This window comes from Canis lupus, chromosome 1, assembly GCF_048164855.1.
Source record: "Canis lupus baileyi chromosome 1, mCanLup2.hap1, whole genome shotgun sequence".
Classification (NCBI taxonomy): Eukaryota; Metazoa; Chordata; class Mammalia; order Carnivora; family Canidae; genus Canis; species Canis lupus.
Genome location: NC_132838.1, coordinates 90,298,343 through 90,317,839, shown reverse-complemented (window position 1 = coordinate 90,317,839; position 19,497 = coordinate 90,298,343). Strand labels below are relative to the sequence as shown.

The 19,497-nt window shown below is 41.3% G+C and overlaps 1 protein-coding gene across 4 annotated transcripts in view; it reads right to left on the bottom strand.

Moving 5' to 3' along the window:
• DOCK8 (dedicator of cytokinesis 8) overlaps nucleotides 1-19,497 on the bottom strand; it is a 230,588-nt gene that overhangs the window by 44,247 nt on the left and 166,844 nt on the right. For all 4 annotated transcript variants that reach the window (XM_072839291.1, XM_072839300.1, XM_072839310.1 and 1 more), the window contains 4 exons: nucleotides 19,116-19,229; nucleotides 12,660-12,815; nucleotides 10,281-10,420; nucleotides 4,441-4,610 (listed from right to left, as the gene is read on the bottom strand). In XM_072839291.1, coding sequence (XP_072695392.1) covers nucleotides 4,441-4,610; nucleotides 10,281-10,420; nucleotides 12,660-12,815; nucleotides 19,116-19,229 — 580 coding nt within the window. The remainder of the gene's footprint in view (nucleotides 1-4,440; nucleotides 4,611-10,280; nucleotides 10,421-12,659; nucleotides 12,816-19,115; nucleotides 19,230-19,497) is intronic.

The following is a 19,497-nucleotide window of genomic DNA, read 5'->3' as shown; positions in this document are numbered from 1 at the left end:
AGACATGGAGGAACCTTAAATGTAGGCTAAGTAAAAGAAATCAATCTGAAAAAGCTACATAGTATATGATTCCAACTCCGTGACATTCTGGAAAAAGCAAAACTACAAAATACAGTAAAAAGTTCGGTGGTTGTGGAGGGTTGAGGGAGAGAGGGATGGCCAGGCAAAGCACAGAGGAATTTTAGGGTAGAGACACGACTCTGGATACCATAATGATGGATCCATATCATTATATATTTGTCCAAACCCATAGAATTTACCATCCCAGGAGTGAACCCTAATATAAACCTTGGACTTTGGGTGATAATGATGTGTTCCTATAGGTTCATCAACTGTAACCAGTGTGCGCCTCTAGTGCTGACAACATGGGGTGCTGTGTATATGTGGGGGCAAGGAGCATCTGGGAAATCTCTATACATTCTGTTCGATTTTGTTGTGAACATAAAGCTGCTCTTTATTTTTTTATTTTTATTTTTTAGATTTTATTTATTCATGAGAGACATAGAGAGAGAGAGAGAGAGAGAGGCAGAGGCATAGGTAGAGGGAGAAGAAGGCTCCCTGTGGGGAGCCTGATGCGGAACTTGATCCCAAGACCCCAGGATCATGACCTGAGCCAAAGGCAGATGCTCAACTGCTGATCCACCCAGGCGCCCCCTAAAGCTGCTCTTTAAAAGTCTTTAAAAAAAATCTTTGCTGATATGAAGCCAAAAACAGCATTTCCCTATATCTCCAACCCAATACCTATGAAGGGACTTGATACTCGTTAGTCACTAAAGTCAGCACAGTAATTTAAAGCCTGATGTTTAGTGGGGTGCCTGGGTGGCTCAGTCAGCTAAGCGTCTGACTCTTGATTTCAGCTCAGATCATGATCTCAGGGGCTTGAAATCAAGCCCTGCATCAGGTTCTGTGCTCAGCAGGGAGCGGGCTTGAAATTCTCTTTTTCTCCCTCAGTCCCTCCTCCTGACTCTCTCTTTCAAATAAGTAAATAAATCTTAAAAACAAAAACTAAAACCTGATGTCTAGCATTATTGCTAAACTCCTACCATCATCTCTAGGAAAAAGCAGGCAGGCTTAAAAAATGAGACAAAATGCACAGCAAAAGATTCAGCTAGAAATTGGTTTTTCAAATTGTAAAAATAAAATTTTCAAAGCTTTCATAACACTTTCCTGAAATATAATATTAAATAACTTTTTAAATATTTAATATTAATATTAATTTCACTAACTTTTATAAAGTGTGTAATATAATATTTTTTACTCTATTCATATATTTTAAATAATGGCCATATAGAAAGGAACCCATAATTACAGAACTAATTGGTTCTTTATAAAATAACAAGCTAATGTCATGAATTTGTCAATAATGTATTGAATTTTAAATGTCTGAAATGAATGTTACTTTATTTTCTCTATATAACATAGACATACCTATGTTTATATGTAGGTCTAGATGTGTGCAAACAAAAAAAGGACCCGTAACTTAAAAGGTTGGTTTTTTAGAATACTACTAATCACACACAAAGTTTTTGCTTAAGCACTTTCTTAGCAAAGTGTATCACTTGCTACTGATGGATTCATTAAAAACTCGTATCTCGGGATGTCTGGGTGGCTCAGTGGTTGAGTGTCTGCCTTTGGCTCAGGTCATGATCCTGGAGTCCTGGGATCAAGTCCCGCATCAGGCTCCCCGCAGGGACCCTGCTTCTCCCTCTGCCTATGTCTCTGCCTCTCTGTGTCTCTCATGAATAAATAAATAAAATCTTTAAAAAAAAAAAAAACAACTCATATCTTGTCATGCTTGTCAACATTGTATTTAGATCTTCAGTTTTTCAGAAAAATCAGATTGCAAACGGTATTTCCTTCTGCTAAAATTCTGAAAACAGAACTCAAATAATTTTAGAACTGTTTTTAAAAATAATAGCTCACTATTTGCATTTAAAGACAACAGAGTTTTTAAACAATGGTAAAGTGAATAGCATGTGGCAATTATGTAAGATCTGATAACATTATTAGGATTAATTTGAGGATGCATTCTTACTTCTCCTAAATATGCACAGGGTCATGGTTATAAAAGACAGAGGAATATAAACAGTTGCCACATAAAATGCCTTTGTAGAAGATCTCTCATTTCATCCTTATCTCAACCCTAAGATGTAGTCATTGTTACCACATTTTTACAGTTGAGGAAAGGGGAGGGAAGGCATTGAAAGGCTGAAGAATTTTTCAAACGTCACATGTAGCAATAAATGGGCTGGAATTTGAATTCAGCTGTATCTTTTAAAAAAAAATACTCTGTGGCACTGCAGTGGGTCAGTGGTTGGGCATCTGCCTTTGGCTCAGGTCGTGATCCCAGGGTCCTGGGATCAAGTCCCGCATCGGGCTCCCTGCAGGGAGCCTGCTTTTTCCTCTGGCTATGTCTGCCTCTTTTTCTATGTCTCTCATGAATACATAAAATCTTAAAAAAAATAAAAAATTAGAAACTATATTCTTCTTAGTGTATCAAAGGATTCCATATGTAATAGATGCGCTATATCACCTCAAATAATAGAATACTTTCACTGTTTTTCCACTTGTCAGGTACATCATGACTATAAAGGTCAATGTCATACATTGAGAAACCACTGAGATTTAAAAGGCTCGGAGGCCAAGTACTGAGAAGAGAAGCTCTAATCCAAAGTGACTGATGTGGAAAATCCTCATCAACAAGGAAATTTAGGAGAATGTGTGCTAAAGTGGTTCCCCGTTTTGGGAACAAATGAGTCATAGGTATTTAAATGAAACTTTCTAGAAACTTTCAGCAAAATTCTGGAAATGGTCTGCAGGTCGTCTGCTGTGCTCTGGATTACATTCTTGGGGCACCTGGGTGACTAAGTGGTTGAGCATCTGCCTTCAGCTCGGGTCGTGATCCCGGGGTCCTGGGATCGAGTCCCACATCGGGCTCCCTGCAGGGAGCCTGCTTCTCCCTCTGTCTGTGTCTCTGCCTCTCTCTGTGTGTCTCTCATGAATAAATAAATAAAATCTTTAAAAAAAAATCTTGAAGACAGCTCTGTTCTCAATCTGGGCTCCAGTCAGGCACTACCAGAGAATGCTCACCCCCCAGGCCATGCTTGCTTCTGTACATCCCTTACCCATTTTCTGTTCATCTACATTCCCCCTATAGGGATTGGTGGGGGATCGGACTTTCCAACTCATCATCACTAGATTTGTTTTAGTTGTTAGCGATCTTGGCGGTGGCTAGGTTGTGTTGTTGGGGAGAGAATATTTAGTAAAATTTTGCAAATACTTCCACCCCACAGGCATCAAGATCTGTCCAAGGCTCTAATCCACATTGTAATATGTGAATAAACTCAGGAGGTACACAAACTCCATTAAGACAACTTATCCTTTCCTCTTGCTGAAAAATGAGAGATACTGACTTCCAACCCCAAAATCAGCCTCTTAGGGCCAAAAGCAAAATTCCTCTGCCCTGGTAGAATTTCCTAAGTTTGAAGACGCCGTATGTTTTTGGTTGTTTTTTGTTTGTTTGTTTGTTTGTTTGGGTTTTTTTTGAGAGAGAGTGAGTTCAAGTTGGGAGGGGCAGAAGGAGAGGGAGAGAGAGAATCCCAGGTAGGCCCCATGCTCAGCACAGAGCCTGACTCAGGGCTCCATCTCACGACCCTGAGATCATGATCTGAGCCAAGATCAAGAGTTGGATGCTTAACCAATTGAGCCACCCAGGTGCCACATCATCATGATATATATTTTTAAAATTTATTTATTATTCATGAGAGACACACAGAGAGAGAAACATAGGCAGAGGGAGAAGCAGGCTCCTCAGGGGGAGCCTGATGTGGGACACAATCCCCAGACCCTGGACCACATCCTGTGTCGAAGGCAGAAGCTCAACCGCTGAGCCACCCAGGTGTCCCCACACCATGATACTTTTTTTACATTGAAAAAATTGTTTAGGATCATTTGAGTCTGCTTCTTTCCTAAGCCATTCATAAGAGAAAAGAGAAGAAACACCTTTATTTCAATGCCTTAGAATGGTGATCTCCCCAGGGAGTAATTCTGTTAATATTTCATCTTTTGTGATATACGGTCTACAAAGTTCATCATACATCAGCAGATGAGTGAATGAATAATGAATAATTTCTAAATGAAAAACATACTATATGACTATAGTCCTTTAAAAAACAAATGAAAACCTTATTGGGACCCCTCCAAAAAAAAACAAAAAACCCCAAACCTAAAAAAAAGAAAAAAAAACAAAACAAAAAAAACCCCAAACCTTCCCAAACCCAAAAACTCATTGGAATCTATGTGAAAAAGGTCTGGAGACCACTGCTGTGGAAAACCGCTCACACAAACATATCAGCATTAGAGCTAATAACAGAAACTTCATGCCAGTAGAGCATCTGGCAGGGGCCCCCACCATTCCAAAGGACACAGAGGCATCGTTACCTGTAAAGTCATAGAGTTGTGGCAAAGCATCCAAAATGATACCAACCAAAGGCAGGTAGAGGGCAGCGATTTTGACCTTCACTTCTGGTTTGACACAGCGTGGGTCCAGGTCGTGAGAGCTCAGAAGGCTATGGATGGCACTAATCGCCTTCCTTTGCACTTTGCTGATCCTATCGATACAACACAGAAAGTTAGATGTTATGGTGAAGGGAGATTGACCAAAATGCTCTTAAATAAGGAGGAGTCAGAACACTCCTGAACATTGGGGTAACATGTGAAAACCAAGCAAAAGAGGGTAGAAGTATCTAGAATCCAGAAACAGATTGCTTGTGTTCTGGTCCTGGGTCTGCTGTTATGATGTTTCAAAAGTCCATCATATTGTAACATTCAGTACTTTGTTCTTTTTTATTGTTGAGTAATATTCCATTGTGTGGACAGATATTTTATTTTTATTTATTTATTTTTAGATATTTTATTTTTAGAAAGAGAGAGAGAGGTTGTGAGGTGGGGGAGAGGGGCAGAGGGAGAGAGAGAGAATCCCAGGCAGGTTCCATGCTCAGCGCAGAGCCCAACATGGGGCTTGATCTCAGGACCCTGAGATCATGACCTGAGGTGAAATCAAGAGTCGGACGCTTAACAGACTGAGCCACCCAGGAACTCCAGATCACATTTTAATTACTCATTCATCAACTGATGGACATTTGGATTATTTTCACTATTATGAATTATCAATGTTGCTTTGAATATTTGTGTAAAAGTTTCTGTGTGGACATAAGCTTACTTCTCTTGGATACGGAGTTTACTTCATACCTCAGAGTAGAATTACTGGATTTTATGGTAACTCTATGTTTGACCTTTAGAGGAACCACCAAACTGTTTTATTTCCTTTCCTTTTTTTTTTTTTTTTTAAGATTTATTTATTTGAGAGAGAGAAAGCACGAGCAGGGGGAGGGGCAGAAGGAGAGGGAGAAAGAGAGAGTGTAGAGCTTGACTCAGGGCTTGATCCCAGGACCCTGAGATCATGCCCTGAACTGCAGTGAGATGCTTAATCACCACCATGCATCCACCACCAAACTGTTTCCAACTGTGGCTACACCATTTTACATCACCCCCACACCTGAAAAGTTTCCATTTTCTCTCTGTCAACACTAGTTAATATTTATCTTTTTATTACAGCCATCCTAGTGGGTATGAAGGTGCCATGGACTGAATGTTTGTGTCCTTCTAAAATTCATATGTTTAAATGTAATCCTAGTGTGATGGTATTAGGAAGAAAGGCCTTTGGGAGGGGATGAAGTCATGAGAGTGGAATCCTCATGCATGGGACTAATGCCCTTATAAAAGACCCTAGAGAGTTCCCTTGCCCCCCTGCCCTTCTGCCATGTAAGAATACAGCAAGAAGATGGCCATCTATGAATTGGAAATGGGTCCTCATCAGACACTTAATCTACCAGCACCTTGGATCTTGGGCTTCCCAGACTCTAGAACTGTGATAAATAAATGTCTGTTGTTTATAAGCCACCTGGGCTATGGTATTTTCATTACAGTTGCCTGAAAGAACTAAGAGAGAAGGGGAATTTGTCTGGTTTTGATATGCATTTATTTTCCTGATGGTTAATGATGTTGATTTTTTTTTTTCTGTGCTTATTGGTCATCTCTTCTTTGGTGCTGATTCTTGCCTTTTAAAAAATGGGAGTTATTTGTCTTTTTGTTATTGAGTTGTGAGATTTAAAAATTATATAAAGAGAGGGGCGCCTGGGTGGCTCAGTCATTTAAACCTCCAACTCATGATTTTGGCTCAGGTCATGATCTCATAAGTCATGAGATCAAGCTGGATGTCGGGCTCCATGCTCAGTGGGGGAGTCTGCTTGGGATTCCCTCTGTCCCTCTCCTTCTACCCCTCCCACTATGTGCACACACACATTCTATCTTTATAAAATAAAAAACTAAATCTTTAAAAAATAATAGGCACAAATCCCCTATTAGATCTATGATATGCAGATACTTTCTCCCATTCTGTGCACTCTCTTTTCATTTTCTTGATAGTGTCCTATATAGCACACATGTTCTCACTTTCAAGAAGTCTAACTCAGCTATTTTTTTCTTTTATTTTGCCTTTCTGGTGTCAGGTCTAAGAAGTCATTGCCTAATCCTATTTCATGAAGATCATCTGCATGATTTCATCTAAGAGTCTTATAGTTTCAGCACTTACATTGAGGTCTTTGACCATTTTGAGTTAACTTGTGCATATGGTGTGAGATGGGGACCTAACTTCATTCTTTTGCATGTGGATACCCAGTTGTGCTAGCACCATCTGTTAAAAACACTACTTTTTCCCCCTTGAATGGTTTTGGCACCCTTGCCAAAAGTCAATTGACTATAAATGTGAGGATATATTTTCAGACTCCTAATTCAATTGCATTGATCGATATGTCTGTCTTTATGGCAGAAGCACTACTATTGCTTTGTAGTAGGTTTTGAAATCAGGAAATGTGAGTCCTCCAATTGTATTTTTTTTTTCAAGACTGTTTTGGCTATCTTTGGCTATCTTGAATTTTCATATGACTCAGGATCAGCTTAGCAATATCTGCAAAGAAGCCAGCTGGAATTTTGAGAGGTGGTGCACTGAACTTGTAGGGCTTTTTGGGGAGTAGTGCCATCTTAACAATATTAAGTCTTCTGATCCAAGAATATGTCAAGAGTCTCCACTTGTTTAGCTCTATTTCCTTCCAAAGTGTTTTATAGTTTTTGGTGTACAAAAACTTATACTTCTTTTGTTTAAAAAAATCTAGTCCTAAGATTTTTGTTATTTTTTGGAGCTATTTTAAATGGAGAAGTTTTCTTAATTTCATTCCACATTGTTTGTCACAAGTATATGGAAATATAATAGATTTTTGTATATCAATCTCATATCTTACAACCTTGCTGAACACATTTATTAACTTTAATAGGTTTTTAGTGGGTTCCACAGGATTTTCTATAAATAAATCATGTCATTTGTGAACAGAGATAGTTTTACTTCTTCCTTCCCAATATGGGTGTCTTTATCTCATTTTCTTGCCTACTTGCTCTGGATAGGGCTTCTAGTACAACAACGAATAAAACAGAAGTAACGAGAGTGGCTATTCTTAATCTTGTTCCTGGCCTTAGAAGGAAAGCAATCAAAAAAGAAAAAAAAAAAAAAAAGAAAGAGAAAGAAGGAAAGCAATCAGTCTTCCACTAATAAGTATGAGGTTAGCTGTGGGTTTTTCATAGATGCCCTTTATCAGGTTGAGGAAATGCTCTTATATTCCTATAGGATTTGTTGAGTGCTTTTCAAGAAAGGGTATTAGATTTTGTCAAAATCTTTTTCTTCATCTATTGAGATGACTGAATGGGTTTCATCCTTTATTCTATGCATGTAGTGTGTTTTATTAATTGATTTTCAGATGTTAAACCAATCTTGCTACAGTGTATAATCCTTTTTATATGTTGTTAAATTCAATTTTCTAGTATTTTGTTGAGGATATTTTGGTCTATAGTCATATTAGTGTGCACTTTTCTTGTGATTTCTTTTGTCTGTTTTTGGTATCAGGATAATAGATAACAACCTCATAGAATGATTTGGAAAGTGTTGTGTCCCTTTATTTTTTGGAAGAGCATATGAAGGATTAGAATTAATTATTTAAACATTTGGTAGCATAACACAAAGATGCTAATTTTCACATGCTTGCAAAACACTGTGGATTTGATGATCTGTGGACACTCGTGGGCACCGCCAGTTAAGGGGGAGGGTGTTCCAAGGAGACCCATTAGAAACTGGAGCCATGGCTCCTTTCAGAATTCCAAATACTGAGACATGTCCCACTGGCCCTTGCCCTTCATATGGGCAGGTGTTGGTGAGTCTCTTAATTGTCTTGGCAGCAAAATGAAGTACTGATGAAGAGGAAGTACTATTAAAGAGATTTTTCTGAGGTTTTAGCCCACATGGTAAAGTCACTAATAAGTATGTGACAGTATTTCTAATGAATTTCCAGGGGAGTAACTGACAACCCAGAAATCAGGGATTATTGTGTTGCCAAAGGAGAGACACTCTTAATTAGCTACCCTCTAGGGGGTAGAAAAGGTGCTGTGTGTATATGTGTGTGTGTTTGAAGAATGTACCCACCTGCCTGAACATAATTGCTCGATGACCTCTGAACATACTCTACTCTGTTGCTAGTAAAATAACAGCAACAATTTCATGAGGAATCAAAATAGATGGCAGGCCGGTTTCCCTTGATATCTCACTAGAAGGGAAATGGAAATTAGAAACTTCTGCTAATGTAAATACGAGTACTTTCAGAAATCATGTGGATCAGTGCTAGCAAAGTACAATTAAGCAAAAGCGTGTGCATGTGTGTGTGTGTGTGTGTGTGTGTTTGTCCCTGAAGGTGACTTTTTTTGTGCTCCAACCTCATTCTTAACACCATATGGATCAGGGCACTTTGTGTTGCTATGGAAATTTATGTTAGTTATCAGGTAGAAAGTTCTACTGAGAAAATTGAGAGGAGTGCAGTTAGGTTTGAGAGAAGATGAGATTGAAGCTCTCTAAGGATGCCCTCAGGACATGGATTTCTAGAAAGAGGCAGAATTTAGATTGAAGAACATTTGGTTTCCACACTGACCTCCCAGGAGGCAGAGACAGACATTCATCTGGCCGACAGCAGTATGGACAAAGTGCTTAGGATATGTTTGTGAGTGCAGTTCACATAAGCCAAAGGTGCTCTGGTCATTGTTTCCTTCACTAAATTACAAGCACTTAAGAGAAAACTTGAAAACTTCCAATTAGACAAATATCTGTAACATATAGCATCACTGTCACTAATCAGATACTTTATTCCAGAAGCTTCTTAAGCAGACAAGGTAAGATGAGAGGAGTTGTAGGAAGAGGTTTTCCAGGGAGAGAACACCCTGGAAAAGGACTCAGGAGACCCTGGCTCTAGATGTGGTTCTGCTAAGTGACTTTGGGCAAGCTCCTTCAATCCTTTGTGCCTAACCTGAACACCGAAAGGGCTGAGTCTGATTATCTTCCAATCCTAATGATCTTTGGATGTGAGTCTCTGAATGGTGAGTTCTTTGGGGGCAGGGAACTTTGTTCTGTGCACTGATATATCTCTGATAGATGTCTGCCCCATGGTAGCCATTTGGTAACTGTTGAATGTGATGTATAATTTGGAACGCATTGTCTCCTTCCATCTAATTGGGCAGATGGTGGTTTTCTAATCCTATGGCTCAGGAACAGAGAGAGAGAAGGAAAGAAGAAGGGGTGGTCCAGCTCCATCCCTGTCCCTGGACTTCGAGACTGGATACTACCACATGCCCAGGCTTATAAAAGGTGAGAGGATTTCTAAGTCCTGGACCTGGGGCGTCTCTTTTAGCCTAGGAAGGTCTCTCTGCAAGAAACCTAATCTAGACACTGGGTGACTGCCTTCCCATCAGTTTGGCTTCCTTTGTCAACATTAAGCCAAGTGGCATCTTGCTGCTGCCTCTGTGTATACACGGATCACCTGGGGCAGAATTTATAAATGGCTTTGTTCCTAAGTTCACTAATCAAAGCATCCCTGGGAAGCCTGCTGAAATTGAAATTCATTTCTTTCAATGAATAAGTGGCTGGAAAAAGCCAGTTTATAGTTTCTCTCTGTCCCTCATGCCTTTCCACGTTCCTATCAGCACCTTTTTCTCAACATACGGATGCTTCCACTCTTCAGAACTGGTGAATGGTAGAGTTTTTCACCAAGTAAGAGAGGCTGGATTGCGAAACCCTTTTGTTTTTTGTGGGCTTTTTGCTTTGTATTCCAATTTACATGCCAGCAACATACCCTTCTCCTTCAGCATCCAGGGCAGCAGCCAGTTCAGTAAAGAGAAGTCCAGTGAGGAAGTGCTGCTGACGGTACTCGGGAGTCAGATCAAACATGCTGGCAATCTTCTGGTCCTGGAAACTGGAGCAGGAGCTAGAATTCTATAGAAATGCAAACCATAAGAGACTCTTAATCATAGGAAACAAACTGAGGGTTTGGGGTGAGGGGCTGAGGGGGCTGGGAGGCTGGGGGGCTGAGGGGGCTGAGAGGCTAGGGGGCTGGGGTAATGGGATGATGGACGTGAAGGAGGGCACGTGATGTTATGAGCACTGGGTGTGATATAACACTGATGAATCACTGAACGCTACCTCTGAAACCAGTAACATTATGTACAGATAATTAACATTATGTGTTAATTAACTGAATGAAAGTAATACAAATAATTGAACACAAATAATTTACATTATATGTTAATTAATTGAATTTAAATTACAACAGAAAGAAATGCAAGGAGCAGTTCCATGAGTAACAAGAACTGGAATTAAAATCACATTGGCCAGTGTCTATGGAGGGCATGGTGCTTCCAGGGGGGAGGCTTTGTAAGCACTTCCCAGTGATATTCCCCAGGTGGGGGCCCTGCTTCCAGTGGTCACTCTGATTTCCTTTTACAACAGACCGAGAACTGTCAATTGGGAAAGATGAAAATAAAGCCCCCGGGGTCTCTCACAAAATGACTGATACTCCCCCACCCCAGTTCAGAAGCCAAGATTAAAGTCCAAGGATATCATGTGGATAGAGAATCGGGGACTGTGTCCCTTGCTGTGGCTTTGAGCTGGCAATTCCTCTCCTACAAGCTGCCTCCCTTACTAGAGGCCCCAGTTTGCTCGGCTACACTTCTGAGTATGGCTTGCACACACTGCCTGAATTCAACTGGCTGGAACCAGCAGTGGTATCAGGCAGGAAGTGTCAGACTTACCAGTCCTAGACATTTCCTGTGTTATCTTGGGGATATACATCGTATTGCACTAAAGGAATCTAAAGTGACTTTGGAAATCCTTTACAGCTGGGTGGGGCTGGGCCTTGCCCTGGGTTTGCTAATTCCCTGGGGCAGTCAGAAGGGAACTGTGGCAGAGGACCCAGGGCAAAATTAGCACATTTGGAACTGCTGCTGTAAACCAGATCCTCCCCAATTCACACTGAGATGGTCATGTGGCTGACAACTGCCTCATGTCACCTGACATAAATGGCTGAGTTTTCTTTTTTTTTTTTAATTGGTAAGACAAACCTTCACTTTTGTGTTAGTATCAAGGGATCTCCAACAAAAATAGAAACTAATCTTGCTGGGCTGCCCTGAGCCTCTGATTTGTCACCTATAAATGGAATGTGATTGTAAAACAGCATTTCCTTCAAGTTTTTCTAGAGGGCACTATCTCTTGAGAAATCTATGGAAGAAAAAAACAGGTTTCCAATAGTTAAATAACTTTGGGAATCAATGCTTATTAAATACTTTTCTCCTCCACCCTTTGGGTATTTACAATTTACACTAACCAATTAGAGATTCTTGGGTGGCTTACTGCAAGCAAACCTGTTAACACAGGGTTTTCAAAACTTATTTGACTCTGGAATTCTGTATTTGTATAATACCTCTTAACATCCAGTAGAATCTGGGTCCCGCTGACCCTAACCTGTGAGAAATTGCTACAAAAAAAGATTGGCTATGTCAGTCAGAGCCTTGTTTCTAAACACTATATAAGCATTATTTTTTTGTGGCAGATAAAGAACAAGACTCATTAGAAATACATTCTCTATAAAAGAGACTGTGGATTAGTTTATGACAAGGTCTTTTTAGTGCTTCAAGAACTAAATTATCTGTAGTATAATTCAAGATGGACTCGTCTTACACCCAAATCCATTTTATAACAGTATCATTAGAAAGTTCTAGGACAGCTCAAAGACATAATACAGGTGTTAAAAATCACTAGTAGATCATTTTGGAATTAATATAAAGGAATACACAATTTCAGAAATTTTATAGTTCTAGGGTTCAGGAAAAGGAGTGAGCAAAGAAGATGCTCACTTTCCACCTAACATGGGAAGATGACTGATGCCAAAGGAAGCTATGTGACTTTCCTATGAATTTCTAAATTTTCATAATGCATATGGACTCCTTGCTCTTCCTGGCCTCAGGTGGGACCCTTGAGCCTAGGAAGAAACCAATCCTGTAGCTTGTAAATGATCAGTTAGTGCAACTTTGGTACCATACTTGTGTGTATCTGGACCAACTGATCCAATGTGAATATCTTGATTTTCCTTTTAATTAATAAGATCAACCTTTATAGTAATAAAAGACTAAACTAATTAAATGAAATAGCTTGAGGAATTCTTTCAGTAGCTGATCACCTGGGAGGAGATGGAGGGGCAGGGGGATGCTGGAGCAGTATCAGCATTCATAAAGAAGAGGTTCAGATTGAGGTAATGCTCATGGCTGCAGAGGATTCTCAGAAACTCCAGCCTCATGGAAATGAGCGTTGGAAGGTTGTTGAGCTTGGCTGACAGCTGGGAAGAAAAATGAAAACAGGAAAGATGTGTTTATTATAAAACAAATGGAGTTGAAGTTGGCAGATACAAAATCTACTCTCTCCAGATTAAGACAAACAATTTAATAAAAATTAATGGGACAGTGCAATGGATGGAAAGCTCTATATTACAGGGAGGCCCAATGGGTTTTCACACATTACTGTTCCCTTTAATAATTCTAGCCTAACAGCAGTCCAAAAGGTGGATTCTTGACCCAACCCCCACCCTTGTCAAATCTATCACCCTGTGGCAAACCTGTGTTGCAAATATTCTGGGGGTATGTCTTCAGTGTAACATAATATCATTAATTTCACAAAAACGCCACTGTGTCTGAGAAGCTAAATGAACGGAGCTGACCCCATATGGGGCCACACAAAACTAATGGAATATGACTGGGTGATTCTAACACCACAACTGTTCTTTTGTAGTTTCTAATTAAAGACTTCAGATGGGGAGTGCTCAGACCAGTTCCCTAGATAAAGGCATCTTATTACTGAGGAAAGTATGTATTCCCTGCAAAAAAGTTGCTGAGTTTGCCCCAAAGTAAGACGAGAGGAAGGGGAGGAGAAAGAAAGAGAAAGCTGGAAGAGTTATGAGGAAAAGTCTTTCCTCAAACAACCAAACCATGCAAAGTACAGCATGAGGAAAACAGTCAATGATGCTGCAGTAACATTGTATAGTGGAGACTATACTTGTTGTGGTGAGCACTAATAATGTACAGAATTATTGAATCATTATGTTGTATGCTTGAAATTAATATTGTAATTAATTTTACTTCAATTAAAAAAATTAAACAAAAACAAACCAACTGTGTAATAAGCAATGAAAAACTAGCAACAATAACAAAATAAAAGAGATCATTTGCTTCCCTCAGGTAAGGTGACAATGAAGACCCAGACTTTATGGGCTATGACTCAGAGGCAGCTTCTTTCAAGGCAAAGTAGGGAAAGGAGGACTATGACGGACCTTGAGCCTCTTGATATATCATCATAAACACCCTCGTGCCCCAGCGAGGGAAACCAAGCATCTCATCCTTGTGAACAGACATGCCTCCTCTTTATGCATTTTGAGAGCAGTTTTATAAATGACATAATTTAAATCAGCAGCATATTTTGGGCCATTTTTGGAGAAGCCATTGTGTTGTGGGTCATTCTGCCTAATAGGATTAATCAATCTGTAGTTAGACTTTAACTTAACACAAATGAATACCGTTATGTATTATGTAAAAAATAAAACATGTGTAAACTTTTGTGTAGGAACAGTTACCAGAACCTGTGCTCTTTGTCCATGTGTCTTGATGGCCACTGACTTTGGACAAATGGAGCCACCAGCAAACTCAACTGATTAGAACTCAATCTCGTGTCCCTCACTTAATGGTCACTCACCAAGAGTTTCTAATTAAAGGCCTATATTCTGACTGGTTTGGGATCAAACCAGTCAGAACGCAAAAGCAAAAGATATTTGTGCCTGAAAGAAGGCCACAGTATAGGTCTTAAATAGGTCCCTTGAGATTTCATTAAAGACAGAAATTAAAAAAAAAAAAAAGATTGTATTTATTCATGAAAGACACAGAAAGAGAGGCAGAGACACAAGCACGAAGGAGAAGAAGCAGGCTCCATGCAAGGAGCCCGACCTGGGACTCGATCCCAGGAATCCGGGATCATGCCCTGAGCCAAAGGCAGATGCCCAACCACTGAGCCATCCAGGTGTCCCAAAGACAGAAATTTCAAAAAATATTTCTGGTGATGGCTAGAAACGAGTAAGATGCGGTTCTGGAAACATCCTCCGCAAAGGTCAGGACCCAGGGTAGTGGTCTCAGTGTCACTACTCAAGGGATGGGTATTAATTAAGTGGCACATTAAAAGTGACATCTAGGGCAGCCCGGGTGGCTCAGTGGTTTAGCGCCGCCTTGTGATCCTGGAGACCTGCTCTTTGTGAAATCCCCGAAGGCTCAAAAGTTGGTCTCTTATCAAAAATACCTGCCCGCCAAAGGATGGCCCCCAAGTTATGGAAGACAAATCCAACTGCCCTGTCTGCCGACACTTTGCCAAAAAGGGCCACTGTCGATATGAGGACCTCTGTGCCTTCTACCACCCAGGCGTCAATGGACCTCCTCTGTGAGACTCTGCCTTCCCATCCAGGCTGGAAGGAGCCCTCTGACCTAGCGGCCATATACTTCCCTGTGGCCCTGTGACGGCTACTGTGAGGCTGTTCCACCCAGCACCCTCAGTCAGTGACACCCACCCCCATCTGCCACCTCCCCAATTTGGGGTCCAGAGTTGTGTTTCATCACTGGTGCCCAGCGTATGGCCTTTCTTCTGATCCAGCCTCCAGAGACTCGCCTTCAGGACCCCACCTTTGCTCTCTTCAACTGCCTCCTGGATCCTCTTCCCCTTCACCTATTGACTGCTGAACAGGAAGTATCTTTGGTGCTGTTTCTTATGCATCTGCCCACCCAGCTCTCAGTACTGCTCTCAGTTCCTAAGAGCCCTGGAGCAGTTTCCTACCATTACCTTCTAGCTGCTTGTTTTAAGTCCTTTTTATGTGACAAACCCTACCCCTAAAATTGCCAGTTGCTTTGTGAAACTCACCAGTTTGGGGTGAAGTACAGATGACTGGGCAGAGTTACTCCCTGAAAGGCCACTCTCCCTGCTTTTGGATTTTGTAGATCTTGCGTCAGTAGCATGATCCCCACCGCTCTGGTCTGTGATCACTATGCTTTGTGAAACTGTGCATCCCCTCATACATAGCCTTTTTCAGTGTCCAAGGCATCATTGTGACTTCCCAACACTAGAGTAAGTTTTTCTGCCAACATGAATGAGGCTCTTGATGCCCTCTAGACTCTCCACACCTCCCAACATGAGAGAATTGTGAAACTTTCTGCAAGACTGCCTCCCTGGTTTCCCCATCCTCCTGGTGTCGGTTTTTCGGGGTTTGACCAAGCCCATGAGATGTCCTCTAAAGTCTCTTATGGGCTATCCTATCTCCTCTCCAGACCACTTTAGTTAGAGTACGTCATTGTGAGGCTACCAGCCCTTTTGTCTGAATTCTGTGAATTTCCACCTGGCCTACCCTTGGGTGGAACCTGGATGGAACTGTCGCCTTCATCTAACCTTCTTCCCTACATCCCTGGTACTGGTTGTTTTCTGTGAAAATGGCCGCAAACAGGTTCAGTTTTGCAGTAACCCTGAGGAAATGGGTCAGGAGTTGTGTGGGCAAGAGGGAAGGATGAGAGTCGTTGGAAATTTGAGAATGAATTTTTTTTCTTTTTAACATTTTTTATATTAGTAATAAACTCAGTGGAAACAAGCATTTTCCTCAAAAAAAAAAAAAAGAAAGAAAGAAAAGCTAGGTTTTTTGTCTATTGTGAGTGACTATTTAAAAAAGGCTAAAATCATACTCTTTGTCATAAAGCAGAAAACAAGATAGGGTGTTTGAATGAGGGTATGCAAAATGATAAAATCCAAGGATTTTGGAAGACTATAACTTGGCTCAAGTATGATGTTCATACTGTCTCTAGATAGCTGGGATTAATGAATGGAATCACCACTGACTACAGTCAGTTACCACTTCAGGCCTGAGCGCTACACTAATTATGCTAAACAATACCCACAGACGTCACTGCAAGCAGACCATAGAATCAAAATGTTAAAGCCTGAATAAATCTAACTCAGCTCTGGCTTTTTGCAGATGAAAGAGCTACTGATGCAAATGTTAAACTGCCCAAATCACAGACTAGTTTAATGGCATCACTGGAATTAGAACACAGGTCTCCAAATTCCAAGTCTGAGGCTCTCCAGAAGCTGACACGGAAAAAAGGAAGAAAGAGAGGGTAAATCAGAAACACAGCCTAACTTAAAAGAAAAGGAAAAGACTGAAAACAGAGAGAGAGAGAGAAGAAAGGAAAGCAAAAGAGAAAATTATAAAGTGCCTCTGTGGGGCAGGCGGACATCTCCTTTGGACTGCCTTGTTTGCCTTTTGGTAATGAAGAGTGTCCATGAGTGATGAAGATTCTCTCCTTCACCAAATGTGAGTCAGGCTCCTCTGAGCTGTTTTTCAAACAGGCCCACCCTTGGGCATGTCCTTGAGAGCTCGTTCTTAGCAAGGATCCTGCTAAATCTGTTTAGCCAGTCCTCTCCAGCCTCGATCTCGGACCACCTTGATATCTGACCAATTCCTCATCCCTAGTTCCTCACCACTTTCCAGGTGGTTTCTGGTCCCCCTGGCCTGTCTCCAGCAAGAATCCCTGGTAGGTTGGTTTAGCCAGAATCCTCACTTCTGATGCTTCTGCTTACTCATTTTTCATCCACTAATTACCCCCACTCTTGCTCCCTGGCTGTAAGTTCTCATTTTTCCTTATATTTATAGCTGAGCCCAATCTCCTGTACCGTGAAATCCCATTGCAACGGTCCCCACACCTATCTCTATGGCCCTGAGGAAGTGTCATGAGTAATTTTTTTCTTTAAAAGTAGCTAGCCTTGGGCTATTGTGGTGTTTAGTATCTCCTTTCTATATATCCAAATTTAAGTTTTGAAAAATGGATTAACTTATGATCACAATTCATCCAATGACCTATTTTGGAAAACTTATTAACTCATGTTTGCAATTCATCTGATGTCCTATTATCCTAAACAACCTGAGCGGAATGGCAAAGAGGAATGACATAGTCCTCCACCTCTTCATTCTGGTGGAATCTGAAACAGAAGATCCACTCAGGGGCAGGAGGTCAGGGCATGCAAGATATTGGTGTTCTGGGAATTCTCATGTTTCCTTAGGATTCTCTCTCTCTTTTTTAAAGATTTACTTATTTGAAAGAGAGCAAGAGAAAGAGAAAGTAAGAGAGCATGGAGCAGGAGAAGAGCAGAGGTAGAGGGAGAAACAGACTCCCCACTAAGCAGGGAGCCGGATGCAGAGCTTGATCCCAGAACCCTGGGATCACAACCTGAGCTGAAGCCAGATGCTTTACCAATGGAGTCACCCAGATGTCCCCAGGCTTCTCTTTTTACAGGTCCGTTTCCTTATCAGGAGTTCCTCTAGAAAAGTCATGGTCTTTTGAGGGGGACAGGGAGAAATCCTTTTTTTTTTTTTTTTTTAAGATTTTTTTTATTCATAGGAGACACACAGAGAAAGAGAGAGAGGCAGAGGCAGAGGGAGAAGCAGGCTCCATGCAGGGAGCCCGATGTGGGACTCGATCCCGGGTCTCCAGGATCACGCCCTGGGCCAAAGGCAGGTGCCAAAATGCTAAGCCACCCAGGGATCCCAAGAAATCCTTTTATTCTACAAATGAGGCAATGAGACCCAGACAAGTTGAATGAATGACTTAGGGTCACTAAGAGAAGAACCACAGAGAGCCAGGCCTGATAGAACAGAGGAATGAATCCATTGTACCCTGGAGTTGGGTAGATGTAGCTCTTTCCAACCTAGACAAGTTCCATGACTCTTTAAAACCTCAACTTTATCATTTGCCAAAGGTAGACGACACCTTGCAAGGATTAAAGATACTATTTCTATAAAATGTTCAGCACAGTGCCTGGTTCACAGGAAGAAGCCAGATGTGGTGACAGTGCTGGTGATGGTGGAGGGTCTGGGTGGTAAGGGCAGTTGGAGGTGGTGACAGTGCTGGTGGGTAGTGGTGACAGTGGTAGTGGTGCCAAAGGAAGAATATGCAAGGAAAGGAGAAGCAACAGTAGCAACCAAACACTACTGATATTACTACTGCTGGAACAGCTGAAAGAAGATGGTGAAGAAGAGCAGAATCCGACTTAAAAATCTGAGGAGGTGGTGGTACTGCTAAGACACTCTTACATTGTAAATACTTGCTTTCTGCTCAGTGAGGTTCAGTCTCTCTGGCTGACTTCATCGGGGTTCCTGAAAGCCAGAATTCTACAATCACATTGTAATTAACTACCCTAGTATGTGAAAAGAGACCTCATACTTTGAGTTCTAGACCCAGTGTGTGACTGAACACTACCATCACATGGTTTTTGTTAAATGTTCCAATGAAGAAGATCACTCAGAAGATCCTTCCAATTGTCCCACATTTACTTGCTGACCCTTCTGGGCTGGGCTGGCAAACTCTCCAGGAATCCATGTGAACCAGTGTGTCTAGCGGTGCCCACAGCAGGAAACAAATGACATAAAATAAATGCTCACCAAGCCCAGAACGTACAGGAGTCAAGCTAACTTGGCCATGGGTATGTATGACAGCATGCCATGGCAATGAGCATGACACTGGAGAAGGAACCAGAACAGCACAGCGATTGTCTGTGGGACACTCACCTGGTTACAGTAATGTTTGATGAGGTTAAATACGAAGCCCCGATCCATGAGTGAGAGGAGGTCATACAAGAAGAAAGCCAGGCTTATGTTCATCTTCTCTGCCTGTTCAGTTTCCTTAAAAACAAACCAATAGTTTGCAGAAAACCCTGATCGTGAACCACCAGGTCCCTGGTGGGAAAGCGGGAACAGACAGGTCCTGTTATTTCAGCCACTACCCCAGGGAAGACACTGGGCAAAGCTGGTGAAGCTGCAAAGTTGCAGCAAATATAAGTCAGCCCTTAGCAGGTGCCAGGAGTGTTAGGTTCAACCAAGCAATTCTTCATTTACGATGCATATTTAGGTACATGTCCTCTGTCTTTTTTTTTCCCCTCCCTACATGCAT